Source organism: Pangasianodon hypophthalmus, chromosome 6 (genome assembly GCF_027358585.1).
Source record: "Pangasianodon hypophthalmus isolate fPanHyp1 chromosome 6, fPanHyp1.pri, whole genome shotgun sequence".
Lineage (NCBI taxonomy): Eukaryota > Metazoa > Chordata > Actinopteri > Siluriformes > Pangasiidae > Pangasianodon > Pangasianodon hypophthalmus.
Window position 1 is genome coordinate 10,072,384 of NC_069715.1, and position 22,101 is coordinate 10,094,484.

At 38.4% G+C, this 22,101-nt stretch overlaps 1 protein-coding gene across 1 annotated transcript; it reads right to left on the reverse strand.

Moving 5' to 3' along the window:
• On the reverse strand, positions 1–21,527 carry LOC113534539 (protein arginine N-methyltransferase 8-B). The gene is made up of 10 exons (XM_026927423.3): positions 20,606–21,527; positions 15,413–15,652; positions 13,693–13,848; positions 10,293–10,356; positions 9,140–9,282; positions 8,976–9,063; positions 7,627–7,742; positions 3,680–3,830; positions 1,845–1,966; positions 1–1,732 (listed from the first exon to the last, which is right to left on the reverse strand). The coding sequence occupies exons 1-10, from the start codon at positions 20,672–20,674 to the stop codon at positions 1,649–1,651; spliced, it is 1,233 nt and encodes a 410-aa protein (XP_026783224.2). The 5' UTR covers positions 20,675–21,527; the 3' UTR covers positions 1–1,648.
• Between the last annotated feature and the right edge of the window lie 574 nt (positions 21,528–22,101).

The window sequence follows — 22,101 nt, forward strand, 5'->3', positions numbered from 1 at the left end:
AATATTTAAACATTGGGTTCTGTGCTTCCTGGCAGAACGTCCAGTAAATAAAGGTGAACAAAAATAGTATTAATCATTGTAAAATTAAACAGTTTAGTGCCTCCAAACATGCATCAGCTAGAATTTTGCTGGAAAGAAATTAGCTGAAAAACAAACAAAACCTCTGATAGCTGTGATTTTGATAGAGTTCACTGATATGAATGTGCTGCCTTTTTTAATTTACCATGCAACATTATCAATGTGCATTACTCATTAAATTCATTAAAGAAAGCAAAATTCCCTTCAAAGAAAGCTGTCATCTGCAAAACATAATTAAACTGTCACTTTATTGGTAGGCCACTGTATTCAGACACTGTGCTTTTCCTGCCTTCTAGTGGTCATTACATGGTTTACACAGTTTCTGTAGGGTTTTTTTGTTTGTTTGGTTGGTTGGATATGTATTATTACATTACACACAATTGATTTCAAGATGATGGGCTTCCATAAATGAAATGTTCCTAAACTCCTGTTTTTCCTAATATATGCGTTCATACATCTACATCTCTATTATCTCTTTTAAAACATTATTCAAGAGGAAAAACCTTTTTTTTTTTTTTTTTTTTTTTTTGCTTAAATCACATCAGAATGTTTTAAGATCTTTTCTTCTTTAGACTCTTTATCATAGCAGGTTTTTGGTGAAAGTGAATATAATGAATGTCAGTTAATTACCATATCATTTAAAACAGAATATCTTTGGATTGAAGCAGGACAGGCCGTCAGGAGGTACCTAGGTGACGAGTTCAGTAAGAGCATAGGTGAATACACACACACACATCCTGCTGTACTGAAAGAGACTTCTGCATGATCCCACTCCGGTGTGTTCTTGTTCTCTGTCCATTTTTCTTTCCCTGATCTGTTGGTAGATGTATTTGGATATGTAACAATCTTTACATTATAAAATAAATATTGACACTGAGGAACAAGACACCTTCACAGACACTACATACTGCACAATAGAAAGTAAAGTTAATAAATGTGCTATCATTACTTGTAATTCAGCTAAATATGTTTACTAGCTAGTGTAGTGAATTTTCTTGAACAATACTATAAAAAATAAACCCTTAAATTTGAGGGTTCAGCATTAGAGTGTGTGCCGCTGGATTGCACATCTAATTCTGGTAAAATACTCTATTGTAGTGCAGTAGATTAGTGCTTATAGTAAAATGGCCTAACATACTGTCTTGATTTTACATCACAAACTAAAATACAGCTAAAATGAACTAACTTCTTTGTCTTTAGACTCTCACTAGAACCAAAATTTAATGTTCCACTGACTCTTTTCCAAAAGAAACTGTAAACTGACTCTTCACATTCATGAGGATAGTAACATTCTTGAGCTTGATTAGCAGTACATTCAAAGTTGCCTTGTGAACAGTCATAGAAATGTTGGACTAGTGCACGCTGTTATTGGCCATGGCAAGGCTGCTATTGCTCAGAGAGGCACTCAGCTCCAGAAATATTAGCACATCTCTCAAAGACGAGCAGAGTCGTGGCCTAGGTCATTAAGCACTCAGCCTCTGTGCCGGTTTCTGGCACTGCGGGTGGGGAAGTGCCACTTCCTCAGTCGCCATGGTGGTACTCGGGCACTTTCTCGCCCCCTGCTGGACGCTTAACGCATCTTATAGTCATGAGAGATGTCAGCTTCACACAGCTGACCCTTAAAATCCAGCTCAAACGTGAAGTCCAAATCACGCTGTAGGAAGAGAGAAAGAGAGAATGAAGAAAGATATTAGTATTGGGATATTGGTTATTTCTTCAGATGGTGGTTAAGTCTTAAGACTCTTAAGGCTGTTCTTCTTACTCACCACATTATTTTCATTGGGCCTCATGGTGATACTGCCTACAATCTCTTCTCCCTTCTTCACAGTCAGATACTCCTCGAGGTAAAAAACTGTCTGCTTCCAATGCGTGTACGGAGAATCCGGTGCTACAAAACAAAACAAAGCAAAAAAAAAAAAAAAACACACTCTGAATGACTAAAAATTCAGGCTGCAATTTCCACCTAGCTAAATATCTCCCTTCTCTCAGAATGTACAACCTTATTAAAGTGTGTGTGTGTGTGTGTGTGTGTGTGTGTGTGAATCTGTGTATTTGTTAGTAAGCAGTTATCTCGACCCAGGGTTAGTTAAACTGTGCATATGGAAAGATCACACTATATTTTACATTCTACAGAATATGACCAGTAGACAATCCCATCCCATCCAAACTGAAATGCTGGTAAAGATTCCATTATATACTGTGAGAAAAGAGGTTTTGCATGTTTTCTTTAGTGTAAAGACACTACAGGAAGTGCACTTTTCTATCAAAACCAAATCTAAAGCAAGTATTGAGTTTAATACAGGACCTGTCAGAGAAGCAATGCTCCTGGTGTTTTTGGGCAAGCTACTGAGTCCCTAGAACTGGTATAGCCTTCACGTGTGTTATGGACATGAGACACATTAATATCAAGTAAAACTTACATGGCCACACACCCTACAAACAAGCGCTTATTATAAAGATCAAACAATCAGTTTGATTAAAATGAGCTGTGTGGAATTTTTATTGTGACAACCATGCATACATACTGAAGACACTCAAATATCTGTGATTTCTTTTTACAAAGATCGCTTATCAAGATGTGAATCAATCAGAATAACTAAAGACATCCACTAAACATGCACTGTACATGTTAGAAGCTTTAGTCTCTAACTGTATACTTAGACAGTGGGCCAACACAGTATAGTAAGTGTGTCTAAGAATAGGGCCAGTAAGAATATATAGTGTTAAACATCCAACACCACTGTTCATGATCTGATCACACCAGCACCACAGACACCACCATGACAGTGTTACTGCTGTGCTGAGAATAGTTCACCAGCCAAATGATTGCTAGTCAGTGGTGGTCTTACAGGGTCTCATTCCACTGATAGATGATGTAGAAGAAGGTTGATAAATTGTTCATATCTGCATATGAGCTAGAGTCTGTAACTGTGTCCTTACATGATAGATGTACCTGATAAACTGTCTAAATACTGTTTATGTCACTACATACTCTATATTGCTACAAATGTTGTTCAGAATTTATTCATTCAGAAATTATTCATATTCAATGTTGTTCTGAATTTATTCATTTAAGCAAAACATACTGATTCTAGATATTAATTAGATCAAAACTGTCAAAGGCCCTGAAACCTTATGACATTTAATCAATAGTGAAATGAGATCTCAAAAATGCTTAAAAGATGGTCATTGTTCTCTGACATAGTATGACCACAAGAGGGCAGTCACTATTCATATAAAAATATTATTTAGCATTAATATGTCATGTTCATATCAGTCCTCTTGTAAAAGAATTAAAGAGAAGTTAAAAAGAAATATTTTATATTTAGATATAGTTCCTGGATTAATTATAAGCACATGCATCACTATAAATATACTGAATATTGAATCCCACAGAATATTGAATGCACACACTTTCTTCATTGGGCACAAAGCCTTCTGCCACCTTACTAAAGTAAAATATAACATAGCTTATTCTCAACATACACTTACAGCTGAGCAATATCTTGAATGTAAGGTGCTCTTTTTCATTAAAAACAAATCCATGTGAATGTGGGTAAAAGTGAAGCAGTGCATTCAGGCAGGTTTACAAGATCCCCACCTGTGGAGAAGCCGGTCTTTTTGTGACACTTGGTGAACTCGATGTTGAAGTAGGTGACGAGTGCGTGGACATAGTCGTTCCTCTGGATCTGCAGGCAGATGGTTGAAGTGAAGGACAGGTCCTCTGGCTGCACTGTGTAGATGTCCACCTCCTGAAGAAGACAAAGCAAAAGGTTTTGTTAAACACACACCTTAATTACTAATTAAACCGTTAATTATTCAGCTTTCAGGTTCACAGCTGGTGATAAACAATCATCTACAGAAAAGTAATACTTCTAATACATTATCATTGTAAGAAGATCTCCTCATTGGCACATGCACATCTGTAAAGCCATTGTTTAGGAAGTATCCTCATTTATACCACAGTGTTATTGAATTCCTGATTGTGATTGGTCAGAAGGTGTTGATTAATCTTTTATAACTGCAGCTCAGCCAATAGTGCTAGCTGCAAGATAAATCCCACGTTTATATTAATGCACTTATTCTAATATGTTATCATTTCTATAGTAACAACTAACTGAAGGAGATGCCAGTCACAATTTAAGTGTAACAATACCCTGAATTTTTTTAAAGTGTTGTTATTTAACAAAGAGAAAGGTATAATCACATACAATTGTGAAGCTAAAAGCAGAATGGCTGGTTATTGCTGTTATAATGAAAAGATTCCACAACAATGAATGTAAGTATAAGCAGGTTAAAAAACATGACATACCATTCCTTAGTAAATAAAATACTTTAATACTTTCTGTACTTTAATACTTGCTGTAGGTTTAAAGAGGTTTAAAACACTTTGGGATACGGTAACCAATCACACCACTCCATCACTGATCACTGATCAGTACACCATACTTAAACAAAGTAGTTATTTATACTCGATGTCGCTCGGGGTCATTCTGTCTTGCAAAAATACAGCCTCCAGATTCAGCGCTTCATTTACCTGGAAGAAACATGAAACTAGCTATATTATCACACTGGTCCATTTAAAATGTAATTACAAACTTAATGAGTGATTGTAAATACAATTAAAAAAATAAAACAATGCTGAATTTTGTAGGGTTTTGTTTTTTCACTCTTTTCTGTCTATTATGCATAGACCTATCAGTGTTTTTTTTTTTTTTTTTTTTTTTTTTAATATGCCATCACTGACATTAACACAGGGTGTGTTGTTATAGGAGATTATTCAATTACAGGGTTGCGTGATGTGGCCCAGTGTGAAGTTAGTTACTGTTATAATCCCAAAGTTAATTTTCCAATAACAGCACATCCGGTAATGTTTTATTCCTCTTATACCACGGCAGAAAAAAGGTTATACTTTTTTCCATTTATTTACATTTAAAGTTGCAGAACATTTATTTACATTTAAAGTTGCAGAACAAAAAATATAGATTCTTTTATGACTTCTATTATAGCAGCTATAAACATATGTTCTCCTTACAGAAAGCTTGACCATACCAATGATTCTACATTTGTCTTTGTTCAATAAGAGATTTGTTTAAAAATCCTTTTATTAGATTTAAATGTGTGCATCTGCCATACACATTCCTTAATTAGTGGTTATTATATAAAAAAGATAATGTATTAAAACAAACATATAAACATAAACCTGTGATTTGCATTACAGCTGTCCAATGACAGATGCCAGACTGCCAGAGCTGCTGACCAATCAGATTTGAGAATCCGACAGCAACGTGGTATAAGTTGAATAAATAAATTCGAAATGAATGAAAAACGCATATGCCTTGCTAGAACATTACAGAAGGCTAGTAAGATAAAAGGGAGAATAAAAGCTTTAATCCTCGTCTTATATTTTGTCCACTATAAAGCTACATAGTATCATTAGCATTTAGTCTTTTATGAAGCTATATTAGAGGCAGACTTTAGACTTAGTAATGTTATGGCAATCACATTAATGTGCTCTCATTGGGCTCTTAGTACGCATTAGGTGCAATCTTATAAGATGAATCAAACATCAAAACTCAGATCCCAACATGAGAGTGATGCACAAAGACAACACTCGTCTCCCTACTGTGTTCCTCTCAGAGGAGCACAGAGTGTTTATCAGACAAACATCATTACTCATCACTGGATTACTGCACAGTAGTACAAACATCTCTTACAGACGAAGGAATTAATCCCGATCAGAAAGGAGGAAGTCAGCAGGCGTCCAGTCTACTTGATTTACTTTCATACACTAAAACCCTATATTACTAAAGTCTACCACTGTGTAAACAGAAGTGTTCATGTGTGTGTCTGAGGAAAAAAAGAGAAAAGCATGAAAAGGAGTAATATTGGATTTTGTTTCAGCTTTACATAAAACAATAATATCACAGCACGGTTGAATGGGCAAATATGATTGGTCAGAAGGTGTGCATTATTTTCGTATACCAGCACGTGTTATTCTGGCTGTAACATGAACAATGGGTTAATATCAGTGTTGCTCGTTCTTATACGTTATTGTTTCTATACTAATAGTTCATACACAGGGACGTAAAAATGGATTTAAAAATGGGTTTTTGCTTAACAAAGTAATTCTTATAATCATTAATGCGCTGAAGTTCTTTGTTAGGACACATTTATTTAACATTTATGGAAGGAGTCTCGGTTGTAAGCGCTCTCAGTCTCGGTTACGCTGTCCGTTTTCTCAGTAAAATGACTGCAGGGGGTATGAATCATTTTGCTGTGTACACTCTCAAAACAAAACAGCACTCTCTGGTGCAATAGTGGCTCACTGGTTAAGGCTCTGGGTTACTGATCAGAGAGTTAGAAGTTAAAGCCCCAGCAGATCCTCTGTTGCAGTTTATTCAATCACATGCATTTATGGAAAGCTTTTAGATCCGGGCAGCTCATCAGCCCAAAAACTAGCGACTAGAGCTAGAGACATTAGTTCAGAAAGGCGAGCTGTCACAGATTTCATAGATTTTTCATTTTATTTACCCTCTGAGTAGCGAACTGATGGCATGGACTTTCAAAAAATCAACGATGAAAAACAGAATGTGTAAAGACGACAGAGAAGTATGTGATTATTCGCCTTGTGTCAAATGTCTCATCTGTTCAGAGGCCTTAGGGCTAGTCATAAGTTGTAACCTGAAGTGCCACTATGAAACAAAATCCTCAGAACATCACAAAAACATGTAGAATTGTCTTATTTATAGCCATAAACTAATGATCAGTAGTTAAGCATTAACATGTAACTGTTGTTACTATTCAGTCATGTTAGGTGCTTATCTGAACCTTTGTAAATGAGGAATTTTATGTAACTGATCCTTAGTTGAATATCCCTGGTGTAGGCTTATAAGCATATATTTTTACATTTTGATCTTCATTGATAGTTCAGATCTCTGCTGACTTTGCAGACGTATTTGGTTGAATACATCTGGCAAAAAATACATTTCATGGTTGTCATGGATTTAATGTTGATTCTGTGTCTGAAAAGCATTGAATAAAAAGTTATATTCATATATATACACATGCATATGTATTACAGTATGTTTATATGTGTAGTATATAGTGTTTGTACATCTTCGAGTTGCTGAAACAACATGACTCTTCAAATCTTTGTGAGACTCAGGCCTCCCTGCATGCATCCAAATGAACCTGATCATCATCTCTCTCAGTCCATTATCCAGCACTTCACTGTGAAATGAGATTTCATTTCTATGAATCATTAAACAACAGCCATGCCTCATTAGTGATCTAACGATCAGCCAAAGGTCTATAAAGCAGATCTTTTTCATGGTCAGTTATCACAAACTAAATATTTTACTAACTCACACACAATCACAAAAAGAACGGAAGTGATGTCTTCATGAACTGACTAGAGAAAGGGCATCTGCACATTTGTACCTGCATTCACACACACACACACACACACACACACACACACACACACACACACATGTAAAACTTATACAAAAGTGCATGTGGAGGAAAAGTGGAAAGATTGCTTACTTTGATGAGGCACGCATTGGTCACCACTTGCTTTGGGTCCACAATATCAACCAGTGGCTCTTTCATTGCTACATTTCTGATGCAGGTCATGTCAAAGCCATAGACATTCTCCCACCCTGTACACACACACACACACACACACAAACAGATATTTTAATGTTTTTTTAAGACCACCACAGAGTCTGAGGTACCTGCCCAGTCCACATCTAACGATGTCTTATATGTGCACAATAGCCTATATCTCCCTCCCCTTTATTTTCTTTCTTGCTCCTATGTGGGATGCTCTGACCCATCAGTCAAAATTTGTTTTGAAGATCATAACATTTTTCTGTGTCGAATAAATTCCTTGATGTGGTGGCTTCATAGAAAAATTCAGCTGCCTTAGACATCATAAAAAAGGTACAGAAGTGCCTACACTTTGGAGAAGGTTGTATATGATGGGCATTTAAGTGGTACGGATGGCTATATCTTTGTCCCCATATATGTGTGGCAGGTTGGGAAAACCTATTAATGTATTTTAATTAGGTCTTTTATACATTTTAAACCTTTGTTTTAAACCTTTGCTGTCATAAGTATAGAATGTATAAGATCTCTTGTTTGTTTTGATGATGATTCGAAGATTTGCGGGAGCACCTGGGACATTCTGACAGCTAGTAACTGAAATGACTAGGCTTATGTTGGTTTCATGGCATATAGCTATCCAACAACTTGATCAAAATGTGAGAAAAGAATACTTAGCTAGCCAGGTTTTGAACATCTCTAAGCAGACTGACTGTATTTACTGCTGTGTTTGCTAAACTGGGTCCTTACATGCACAGCCAAGACAATGTCAAAAAGTAGCCAAAAACCCAATTAAAAAAAAAAAAAGTTTGTCAAATCTGTGACAAAAATTATCTCCCCAAAATTATTTAATCATAAACCAACATGATTTATAAATTTCAGCATAACTTTAAAAGCCTGTGTAATTTATCACAGTATAGCCTTGGTGTGTGATTCCCCAGTGATGAGGCAGCTCAAGCACAAGGCTCTATGTTGTTTTTCTCCTTGTCTCAAGGCTAATACAAATGGTTTTAACTCAGATTCTATTATGGGATGTGTGAGTGTGAGTGTGTGTTGAGGAGAAGTGAACAAGCTTGCCCAGGGCTTCAGCTTTATAGAGCAATGTCACTCAAATATAATGTGTGTTGACTTTACTGGATTAGTTATCATCACACAGCCTGCAGCAGTGTTACTGTGAAATAAAGCTGTGTCAGATGTGCTGCACACACAAGCCTGTACTCTCAGCCTTAGTGGATACAGTGCTCTCTATCTGTCTCTTCTTCAGTGCGTAGGTGTGTGTATGTACTCACAATGAATCTTGAAGTCCTTGTACTGCCTGTCCTCGATGGCCACAACATAGAGAGCAGCTCGGTCTGGAAACATCAGGCCACCAGGTTTCTGTCAAGACAGCACAGAGACTTACTGTCAAAGCTCACATATAAATCCAAGCACACACACACACACACATACTTACCAGCCACTTGTCTCTGGCAAAGATGACAGTATTGAGCATGGACTCATAGAAAAGGCAGTAGCCCATCCATTCTGAAATAATGATGTCCACCTGGTCCACTGGCAGCTCCGTCTCCTCTACCTTTCCTTTAAAGATGGTGATAACTGCAACACAAAACGTACAAACCCACACAGAAACCCTGGACAAATATGAGTCTCCAGTCTGCGTCTCAACAAACAGATGATCTCATTTTTGCAGAACAGCTTGAGTGTGTGTGGGCATGTTTTTCTATCTTGGTGTGGACCAAATGTCTGGTCCCCACTAGGAAGACTGTTTGTTTATTTATTTATTTATGTGTTTATTTATTTATTTAAAAAAAGCTAAAATTGCCATAAGGTTTCCTTTGTGTTAATGAAATTAAGGATAGATTATTAGATTTCTATGGAGGAATAGCATTAATTAGCTGCATTAATAATTATGTCTGTGGAAGGTCCTCAGAATGATAGTAAGACAAATGTGTGTGTATTTGTGTGTATGTGTGTGTGTGTGTGTGTGTGTGTGTGTGTGTGTGTGTGTGTGTGTGTGTGTGTGTGTGTATGTTTGGCGGGTGAGCAGGTTCACTCTATTCCAAAACTGGTATTTTTTACAGCCCAGCTTTCAATCAGCTTCCTTGGGGAGTTATTGAATTTGTTTTGGTAAGAGAAGACTCTGTCAGCAAGAAACCTGAAACATCCTTTATCCTTCACCAGCTGTCCTTCCAGACTGCAGCTCTGCTTGAATTTGGTAAAAAGCTAAATTCTTATATAACAGCACACATTAGACTCATGTCTCATTTTATGCATATTTGCAAAGATGCATGGTGCATGCCGTGGTTGTTTAAAGTCTTGCAGCAGGCTCAGTGTAGTTTGCATTCTGTTCTGGATTTCACATTTACAAGAGAAAACATCTCTGAACAATAAAGCTCTCATTCATATACAGTAATTGTCTATTTATGTGCTGTCTGTTGTGATATTTTCAGGCCTTCTGTGTCATTCATTGTTAGCATCTACATTTCTCAATCCATTATTTGCACAGCTTGCTTGTTAATATTTTTTTTTTCTTTTACTCACACCCAACCACTTCCATGGATATATAGTATACATATACACATGGTAAATATTCACAGAGCCCTTACCATGGTCCAGGTGATTGGCTTTGATGATTTTCTCAGAGTACTCTGATATACTGGAACATTCAATCTGAAATGACAAGATCAGCACCAACATAGCATCATTTGCATTTAGATTTATGTCATTTATCAGGTGCTCTTATCCAGATGAACACACAGAAACTACTTGGAAAACAACCACTGCTACTATAGATCAGCCTGTGTCTAAATATAACAGCAAGCTTAGAAATTGGTGCTGATACACTCTCAGAAATAAATCAAACTAAACTGCACTTTTCCAAATTGCTGGGTGGTATCATCAAGTGGATAAGTACCTTTAATGAGTATCCGTATACCATTAAAATAATTTAAGGTACATATTTGGGCCTGAAGGACCACTGACATACCTTTAAAACTTTAATCTAAAAGGTACACCACATGCAACTCCCAGGTGAAAGATATATACTAAAGGTACAAAAGATGTACCCTTGATGGTTCCACTCCAGTGACAAGGAAAAGTATAGTTTGGTACCTTTATTTCCGAGAGTGTATATAAGCAATGCATTTCTGAAGTGCATGATTAGTGTTCAGTGATTACTGATTAAAGATGTGGGTCTTCAGTCTGCTTTTGAAGATAGTGAGGGACTTGGCTGTTCAGAGAGTCAAGGGAAGTTGGTATCTAGGGACCAGCATTACAGAAAAGAGTACTGACACTAGTCTTCCTTGTGCCTTACAAGGTGGTGAGTTGGATCAAGCCATAGTTATGGCTCGAAGAGCTTGAGGTCTTCCATATCTAGTTTTGAAGGCAAGCATAAAGGTTTTAATTTGATTTCATTATGTCAGTGAAGTGAATGTAGTAGTTGAGAAACATGAGTGTATCAGAAAGATCGGAGACAAGCAAAGCTGCTGCATTCTGTATCAGTAATAAGGACCTAATAGCATGTTAAGGAAGACTAGCCAGGTGCAAGTTGCAGTAGTCAAGTCAATAGATGCTAGGAACTAAACAAGCACCATGGGGAGAAATGCCTGACACCTGTACAATAGAGTAATTTTGGCAATATCAGTTAATAATAATAAGTCATTCAACACTGCATATTTGTGCAGAATGACTTCTCAAAGGAGATGGCAATGTCAACATATGGTTCAGCGTTGCTGGGATTCAGCTTTAAAGTATGATATACCATCTATAATAAAATGTCTGCCAGACCTGTCAAGATTCAAGTGGCAACCTGAGTATCTGATGATGGGAAAAAGAGGAGGATAAGTTGGTTCTGCAGAGACTAAGTGTAGTAGGAGAAACCATATGAAGATGTCACATCACTAAGACACTGAGTAGAGAGGGAAAAAAAGAAGAGGACCAAGTACTGAGGCTTGTGGTATACCAGTGGAAAATCTGTATGGAGCACCTGATACAAGCCCCCTCAAGATCGACAAAAAGCTCTGCCATTCTGAACCAATAATTCCATGATTGGTGAGGCTCAAGAAATGCATAATACTGTTAACTGTGATGAAGTCTGCAGCAAGATCGAGTAGGATCAGAACTGATGCTAGGTTTAAATCTAGCTACATGGACCTGCCTAAAGGGCAGATTCTGTATAGTTTGCCACTTTGAGGCCATTTGTTTGGAGCTAGCTAGCTCAGGAGCTGATTCAGGAGCTAGTTCTGGTGGGAACGATTGATGGCAGGGACAACTGGGTATAACCTTTTTTGATTGAATGAGAGAATAGTAACCAGGTCAGGGTTGTGATGGATCCAGTGCCTCTCCTTGGAACACTGGGCATGAGATGGGACACCATCTATCTCAGGGCACCATGCACAGACTGAGGGGCAATTTAGAGTAGCCAGTCAATCTACTGGCGTGTTTTTGTGAGGTGGCAGGAAATCAGCGAACCCAGAGGAAACCCACATAGACACAGGAAGAACAAACAAACTCCACACAGACAGTAACCCAAGCTCAGTTTCGAATCAGGGACTCTGGAGCTGTAAGGCAGCAATACTACCTGCTGCACCACCATGCCACCCTCTTCCTTGGTTATTCCTTTATTTATGTTCCTTTCTTTTTCACTCTCTTAAACAGTTATGGAAGGCCAGTGAGATGTAGACAGCCAGCTAGTGTAGATATACCAGGGCTGGTTTAAAGGCAATTGTGTGTCCTCTCCTTACCCTCTATTCACTACACTGTCTTGGTTCCCCTGTGCTCATTAGAGTAGGCCATGAGAACTCTCCTCAGGATTTAACAGTGGCTGACTCCACACTCAAAGGAATGAGGTACATTGTGGGGGAAAGAGCATTAATGAGAACACTGCATCTTGGCTATTATCAGCACACTGTTCTCAAGGGAAAGAAGGTTGGATGGAGAATAGGGAGAAATTTAGATTTAGGCTGTCAGAATTTTTGCTTTTTCTCTGTTATGTACTCTTCGTTAGAGTCTGCAGCCTTCCCCATCCACTTCGCATTTCCCATGCACAGACAGATCACATGGGTGACTGTCTCACTTGCTCTCAGAGAGAACAATATATAACGCAGAAAAGAGCAAGCTGAACTATAGATGACAGCTGAACTGCAATATGTAGTGCTTCTATCTCACCCAGCACATTACCCTCCACTAAAGAGTAGAGGTGTTTGACACATTATCAGAGGCAAGCATAGTCAGTCTGGGACTTAATCATGACAGTGTGCCACTCCCTTTGATTTTTGTGTGATTGTGGATGAAAGTTCTCCCCCATCTCCTAACTCTTTCTCACTGTCTCTATGTCTCAATTTCTCTCTGCATTGCCACTTTTAAAACCTAGATATACACATATATACCCCAATTACAGTGTCAGTTTGTGCATTTCAAAAAATGCTGATGCAGCCATTTTTGAAGCAATGGGAAAAAAGCTCTAGCAGTACACTGTGTTCTCAAAAAGTTTGATGCAGTTTGGAAATGACAGATGCAGATTACTGCAGTGTACAAACTCATTTCTTCAATGTCTTGGACATTAATATCACAAATATGAATGAGCCCACAGGTTCATCCTTCAGTTTAGGATCGCAATGCAGGAATTTGTATCAGTGAACGCCTACACATGATGGCCCTACACACTTAACTCTTTGGCATTTAGCTCTTATGAGGCCCTTCAGGGAGATTCTGATTACCCCAGAGTAGCTACTTCAGAGCAGCAAGGTGCAAATCAGATGAACTCAATTACGGCTCACACATGGCATAGACCCAGGGGAAAGCCACCTCTGCCGACACTCACATAATACGAGCTGGAAGTGTCAGGTACATTTCAGCCTGCCAGTGAAGTGTGAGAGTGCTGGTACAGTAGCAGAGGTAATAATCTGCTCATTCTCCAGAGAAGAGCAGCCAACCATGATGCTATTTTGGTAATCAAGCACCAACATAGCAGCGCCCTGCAGATTTGTAGAGATCCAGCCTTCTTACCCCGTACACGTGCTTGGCACCGGCCTTGGCAGCAAACATGGACAGAATGCCAGTACCACTCCCTACATCGAGCACAATCTTGTCCTTGAAGACATGTTTGTTGTGGTACATGGAGTTCCTGTAGGTCAGTGTCCTGACCTCATCTTTCAGCATTTCCTACAGTACAAGACAGTGAAGACACTAATCAATCATATGCAAGTCTTAATTGATTGAATAATAAATATCTAGTAATTACATAGCATTATAGCATGAAGTCTATCAGTGACACTTTACTATAAGGTCCACAAATAAGTAATATATTAATATTTAATTAACGTTAATGATAATACATAAATAATGAGGCATATACTCTAAATGACCAATTCATTAGGACCACCTATACACTTTGCACATTCATGCAATTATCCAATCAGCTAATCATGTGGAAGCAGAGCAATGCATGAAAAGATGCAGATACAGGTCAAGAGCTTCGGTTAATGTTTACATCAAATATCAGAATGGGGGAAACGTGATTTCAGTGACTTCGGCTGTGACACGTTTGTTGGTGCCAGACAGTCTGGTTTGAGTATTTCAGTATTTCAGAGGTCAGAGGAGATCGGCCAGGTTAGGTTAGGCATGTTATGAATTCTGAAATGCTTTTCTGCTCACCACAGTTGTGGTTATTTGAGTTACTGTAGTCAAGCTGTACTGTCAGCTTGAAGCAGTCTGGCCATTCTCCTCTGAACTCTCTCATCAACAAGGTTTTCTGCCCGCAGAACTGCCACTCAACTGCAACTGCAGGTTAATCCATTCAAGCATGTGGGAAGGACTATGGCATAGGCTAATAAGAGTACATTAAGAATAAGAGTATAAGAGTTATAAGAGTATAAGAGTTATATTAAGGACACTTAATATAATCTTATGTTTCATACTGCAGCATTTCATTTGCATTTATAAAATAGCATCTGTTAGGTTTAATTCAGAATTGGGAGTCTCAAAATGCCTGAACTTATATTACAGCCTTTAATTTGGGTTAAACTATATTGTCTGCAAACACACAAATCATAATGTAAATGATTTTTATTATAATAATTAAGAGAATGAGTTAATTAGGTATTAATACCTAACTATTATTATTATTGGCTACTCATACTGCATGACTCAGAGGCTGCTAATGTATACACTTCATTATTTCCCAAGGTGTTAAGGATTAGTGCATCTATTAATTCATCATTATAAAAGCACTAGCTAAGTATATATGTAATATATTACTTATCTGTGGACCTTATAGTAAAGTGTCACCAGTATGTCTTATTGAGATTTTTTACTAATGGGACTGGGGAAATAACAGAAATGCAGGTATATAATTATCTCCTAAATGTCACAGTAATTGTAAATCTTCTCAGCATGGTTTCAGACCTGTATGAAACAGCAGTTTCTTTTATAATGTTTGAGAACAATGTTTGCTGCATTTGTTTCAAATATAGAAAAGCACATACTGTATATTAGGGATATAAAAGAAATGGGGGAAAAACACCCTACCCATATACTAAAAAATGAAAGTTCACCTCACATATATCTCTAGGTCTCACTGGAATCTCCTTGGTATACACCCCTTCTTTTTATGTTTTACTAATTTTCAGTCTAATTCAATACACCTAAACAGAGATGATATTGTAATCTGAAAGCATCTACAGTACATCCTAGTGGAATACTCAGACTTGTATGAAACTCGTCCTACCTCATGGATGCCGAAGTGAGCATAGGAATCAAAGTAGTAGTCTCTGGATGTCATCTCTTCTGGATTGAGGAACTTGGCCATCTTGCCTCGGCCGGGGCAGTTGGGCAGGGATGCTGCGTGGGGAGTGTGTGCGTTGTGTGAGGGGTGTGTAGGCCGTGGGGCATGGTTGACCGAGGTCACTGGTTTAGGCAAAGGAGAAGGTTGCACTGACTGAGATCGTGCTGAGCTGAGGGGCTGCTGCTGTTAGAGCCAACAGGAAAGAACAAGAGACAGGCACAGAAAAAGACAGAAAAAGAGAAGAAAGATTACTGTGGTACTCATGAGCTATATTTAGACAAGAAACCGTAGAATTATCTTTCATGACCCATTTGTAAAGTCCTAGGGTGCTATTTTTTTAACCTATCACCACAATCTATACCACCACTGCAATATCAAGCCTTCACTACTTTTCAGACAGTTTCTATATTGAGTGCAGAGATACCCTATTTCCTCAAATAAAATAATCCTCCTCCACATGCAGGCCGTCTAGCATCTCTGTGCAGGCTGTGTGAGACGGTGGGGGAGTGTTTGAATACACTAACAGGAGCGTCAGGGCTGGAAAGAAAGCAGCCGGTGAAAGGAGTGGCACATACGGTGAGCCTCTCTTGCTCTGATTAACATATTCACTACCTACAGAGAGAAAGAGAGAGCACAAGGGACGGCGGAGCTCTCACTGACATAATGCAGCTGATTAAACACCACCCTGCATTAAAACAGACAGAATGAAACCAAGACCTGTGCTAGACCCATTAACAGTGATGTGGTGTATACTAATTAAAAATAAATATATTGTACACATCTGCCAAAGCACTGTGTTCTGAAAGCACAACATTCATTAAAAGCTGGGTCATGTATTACTGTGATGTATTCTTCTCAAATGAGTTGGCTCTCTCAGCAAACGCTTTTAGATGAACACTGGGTTTCGTTTTGAATACACCGAAAGCCTTTTTTAGTAAATGAAGACAATTCAATTCTATTTTATTTGTAAAGTGCTCTTTTAACAGTAGACCTTGTGACAAAGCAGCTTTACAGAAATACAGATCCTTAATGAGGAAGCCAAAGGCAAGCGTGACAAGGAAAAACTCTCTGAAATGACATGAGGAAGAAACTCTTAGAGGAACCTGACTCACATGGGAACCCATCCTCTTCTGGGTGACACCAAAAAGTGGGATTATAAATCATTACAGCATACAGTTACAAATAAAGGCAAACAGTAAGTGTGTTGAAAGGATGTTCAGTATAAGCAGATTGTGAATAAAAGACCTGGGATGAGCACTGGACAATCTTTATGGTTATAGCAGCAGCCCTTAGGTACAAGTCTACACTATACAGGTGAGATTATCTCCTGAAGAAAGAGTGAGTCTTAGGCGTAAATTGTTCTTCGGAAGTGCAATTAGATAATATCAAATGATTCCCTTGCTGAAAATTTGTCAGTATCCTGTACAGTGCCAGTTTAATCAAAATGCATCCAATGGAACACTTTAGCACCACTGGCCCTTTTAGTATAGCTATTAATATATTACTATACTATTACATTGAGACATTAGCTCTCTCAGATGTGTGTAACCAAGGAACAAAAGCCTGGTTGCATTACTGCTCATTATGATGATGTACTGTATGTGGTGTGCATGCTTAGACAAAAAAATGGTTCTGCAGATATTTAGGGTTTCTGAGGGTATTCAACTTGGGAGCCTCACTTAAAGGAAAACTCTCTGGTGTAGGGGTTCTACATGAAAAAAAATATATAGAGAGGGAAAAACCAAACCTTTTTTGTTGTTCTTGAATAGGTATCAGGGTGATGGCTCAGTATACTTCTTTGAAAGAACAGAAAAGTTAAGGCATGGCAGAGACAGCAGGCATGGCAATGTTGCTGTTGTTATTATTTACCTGAGCCAATTAATCTGACTTACTGACAGGAGACGGAATTCCCATTACAAATTTCTTAAGAGACGTTTACAATTTAAAATAAATGTTTTTTTTAGTATTATTTTCCTGATCTTTGCAATATCCACTGCTTCACTGAGAGTCGGTCTGTCTCATTTCCCAGATGTGGCTTGAACATATGGCAGAAAAAGCATGTGTTAGCTTGCGCTATCCTGCACAGCTTGGATGATTTGCGTTAAGCTGTCAGCCATTAGACAAAGTATGACAACCATCACTCAGATATCATTTATTAGCAGTGGGGCTTTCGCTGTGTGTCTGTGTACGTTTGTGAGTATAGATGCGTGTGTGATCATGTTGTGTGAGTGTGTATATGTCCATCCATGTGTGACCACCCAAACCCTTTGGGCTAAAATTCACACATCTCTGGCGCTGCCCTTTTGGTAGGAGCGATTTTCCAGATTGTTCCTATTAAGTGGAATTGAGTGAAAATGCCGGCACAATGGGCAGCATAGAATAGCTGACATTTCAAAGCCAGAGAACAAGGAATTACTTTAAAAAGGAGATATCTTGGAGAAGCTGTATTTTTATGCTTTATGCAGGAGTTAAGGCAGACTAGTGAGGTGGGTTTCCAGCAGTTAGGCTCAATCAAATTATCCTCAGTCCCTGTAGATTACCATTTATATCTCCTGCTATATGCAGACAGCTATGGCGCCTGTAACAAAGCAAATTTTGTTCCAGCCAAGGGTAGAGCTGCATCTCTCTATAGACCTGCACTAGTTTATAAATGATTCTCACCCCGCTAATGCGCCTGGGGCATTGATGTATGAAAGTGGTTTAGCAACAATGGCTAATGTGGCATCTAGATTTCCTATATCTCTGACCCACACAGTGTGAGGATTTAAAAGTAAGCAGCAGGGAAAGCGGCTACTTCAAGAGCCATCCATCTGCCAAGATAGTATCTAACAGCAGCAAGAGAGAGCCGCAAATGTCCTTTCTCCTGCAGCCAACTAAACAAATCCCATTTCACAGTCTATTTTTAGTCCAAATAAAAAAAACACAGGAAACTGCACTTAAAAATGTGAGAGAAAATTCAAAAAGGAACCCACACATCAAGCATTTAAACACCAACAAGGGCAAGACACATGGTGAGACTGTTTCAAAAGTCAAAGGCTTCTTGATTATTTAAAAAAAGTGCAAGAATTGTGGCTCTCAAAATGAAAGAAGTGGCACAAAAAGAAGAAAAAATAAGTTTTGGTCCTTTAGACTATCAGGGGTGCAAATTCATCAGTTTGCATTACTGGTTCAGGTCAAATCATATATAATAAACTATATAAGCATCTTTCATATTCTGTATTCATATTGTGTAAACCACACAGTAAGTTATATTTCAGAGTTTCAGGATGCCTAACATAAACCTTTCAACTTCTCTCTCTCTCTCTCTCTCTTTCCTCTCAGTGGTTTCAAGGGCAGTCACTGAGCTGAACGGAGCCCTCCACCTCTTGGCTATGCAATTAATACACTCTGGCTCTCTGGGTCATGTGGGAACCATCTGGAACCACTATTCAATGAAGTATATTTAAGATGTTGTGTAAGTGATGTGGGAAACAAGCAGTGACTTCATGATATACACTGCATAGGTAATTCACTTCTGAAAGCCCAAATACTGATACTGATATTTATGGCACTGACAATTCAAACACCAAAAAAAAAAAAAAAGTCCACTTTCCAAATCTATAAATGGGAATACACTGGAGCAACAAAAATCATTTCAATCACCATCACTCTTTGGTGTTGTTACCTGACAGCAACTGAGTCTTCACCACCACCACTTCAGTAGCTATAACTCTGTACTAGCTAACAATCTGTATTGGTTTGTTATAGTGGTTTACAGTCCTTATCTTGGTCATTGGCTGAACAGGAAAAGGTCTAAAGTTTTCATTTTAATGCGCTAAATGACTTGAGGACTGTAAGAAGTAAGGAATAAAACACACTGGCATGTTCTGTTACAGGAAAATAATGTTGAGTGGTGTGATGTATTTCAGTGCAAAGTGAACTTACTGTTACCACCATGAAGTTTGAATAACAGCATGTCCTGAAGTGTTTTATTCCTCTCATACAACAGCAATTTTCTAATGATTACAATTTTTATTTATTAATGAATGGCACACTTTGCTTTTTAATCATTTATTGTTACATTTAGTGTTGTGTAATGTGCATGCAACAAGTTCCTTTTATCACTTACATTACTGAAGCTAGTTGTTCCCTCACCAGGTTCTTTTTTTTCTCCTTCTTGAATTTAACAAGACAAAAAAACTGCTTGTCATGTTACAGAAAAACCATAGAATACAAGTCTGTCTTTAAGACTGACTTGTGGTGGAAAATATATTGACAATGCATTACACAGCGAGACGTCTTCCATAAATGTCAAATAAATGTCTCCGTACAGAAAGCTTCACCATATCAATGATTGCACATTCTTTGTTAAATAAAAACAATTTAAAGTAATTCATTATTAGGCTTTTTTATAGCTTAGTTGGGACCAAATGTCCCCACAGGGATAAGAATGGCTGACAAGGGTGACCTTGTGGTGACATTTGGCTGGTCCTCATGAGTAAAACTGCTTTAATAAATAAATAAATAAATAAATAACTGCAGCAAATGTTTCCTTTTAGTTACTGAGGTTAGGTTAGGATTAGATTTAGTTGTAGCATAACATTAATTAGCTACAAATATAATTATGTCAATTATGTCAGTGGTCCTCACAAGAATAGCACGGCAAACGTGTGTGTGTGTGTGTGTGTGTGTGTGTGTGTGTGTGTGTGTGTGTGTGTGTAGGACCAAGGACAGCGCTCGCGCTCCTCTTGAAATCCATGAGGTAAAAACGTTAAGCGCCAGAAACACTACACTCTCAATGAAAGTTAGCTTGTGACAAACCAGTGAGGATTTTTCGAATAAATTCGAATAAATATAAATAAAAAAAGATGAATATGTACCCTTGAAACACAATAATGTCGATGTTTGGCGGTTGTGTGCTGTTATTCATACCTATTTCCGCAGTTTGTAAGGAGTGTGGTAGTAAACTGACTGACTTCTCACTGACAAGAAAAAAATAAACACAAACAGTCGAAATGTCTTTATCTTCGCCTGTATTACGGCTACAAACTAAAACACCACTCGAAATATCTGGATTTAAGGTGCTTTACAGGTGTACTGTTGGCTAGTGTAGCTTCACAAGTGTTCTAGTTGTGTTTCAGTGTTTTCAGCACTCACCTCAGGGCTGTCCGGCTCCGCCATTTTCCTCCGTAGGAGCAAACAGCGGGAGGAGTGTTTCATTCCCATAAGAGCCACCGGGATGTGCTCAGCTAGACTCAACTGTATGCTCTGATATCTTAAATGAATGACACAAGTCCTCTGAAATGTAGTAAGAGTGCAATGTGGAGCTAAAAATGAGGTCAAATTGAAAACCCGGACCAGTATGAAGTCCCAGAGAAAACCTGAAAACTCGAAGGCTTTGTTGAATCCATAGTAAAAGTTAGGAGAGAGATATCCACACTGCTGGACGCTTTACGACTTGTCTGTGTGTCTCTTGTTCAAATGTGAGAAAGCAGCATTAACATGAGAGAAAGCACCACTAACACTGTCATGTGTCTGCTCCTGTAGAGCGGGCTGTTAGTGCGATGGAAACTGCACGGTGTTTCAAGTGATATTCATTTACACAGCCCAGTAACACAGAGCTCCTGTGGAAATGTGCAAAAAGCTTCATTTTACACGAGGAAAGCATGCAAATGCAGAGGAAAGCACAAGTTTCAGCCGGCGATACACAATGCCCTTCATGTCTCCTCTTCTAACAGATGTCTTTCCTGATCTCAGGAGCTCAGGATTTTAAATAATGAACCTACTCTTTGGTTCAGAGTCGCATTTTTTTTTTTTCAACGGAAAGTTTTGCTCACAAAAAAAGCAAAAAACAAACAAACGAAAAACTAAATGTCCAGACCGCGGTGTTACAGCCAGGCTTTCAGGCAGAAAATCTCATTTTAGCCCTGCATGTCGGTGTGTGATCTACCTTCTTGTCTAATCCTGAAGGACAAATTAGTTGGATTCCTTTAGATGAAGAGCTCAGAGAGTCAAGGAGAGCCAATGAGAGCCGCTTTCATCTCGCCATCTGAACAGCTGAGTGCGGAGCGCGCGCGCGAGCGAGAGCACACACACACACACACACACACACACACACACAAATTTCTCTCTCTCTCTCTCTCTCTCTCACCCTCTATCTTTCTCTCTCTCTCACTCCCACTCTCTCTCTCTCTCAGTTTTCAGTTTTCATGTGCTTTATTGGCATGACAAATAATTATACATTTGTATTGGCAAAGAAAGTATAAAGGCAGGGTAGAGTAAAAACAGGAGAAATAAAATAAAAAGACAAAATAAAACTAAATAACTAATTTGTCACCTTCGATCAGTGGCATGTTATGTCTAGTGGATATCATTAAAGACTAATAATGGTAATGGTAATAGTTTTAATGGTTAGCTGATGGTTTGCATTGGTAGTGGAATCCATTAGAATTTCTGTGATGGTTTCTATTAATTTTTTTTTTTCAGAAGAGGCTGTTGCTCATACACAGATGACATTATGCGGTTACACTTCAGTCGTATGCCCAGACCAGATCAGAAGTGTCCATCCCAAATTCTAGTAGCTTACTGTATATCTCATTATTGTCTCATTATTGTCTCAATTACTGAATTGTGTTCAGGCTTCTCAAGAATCC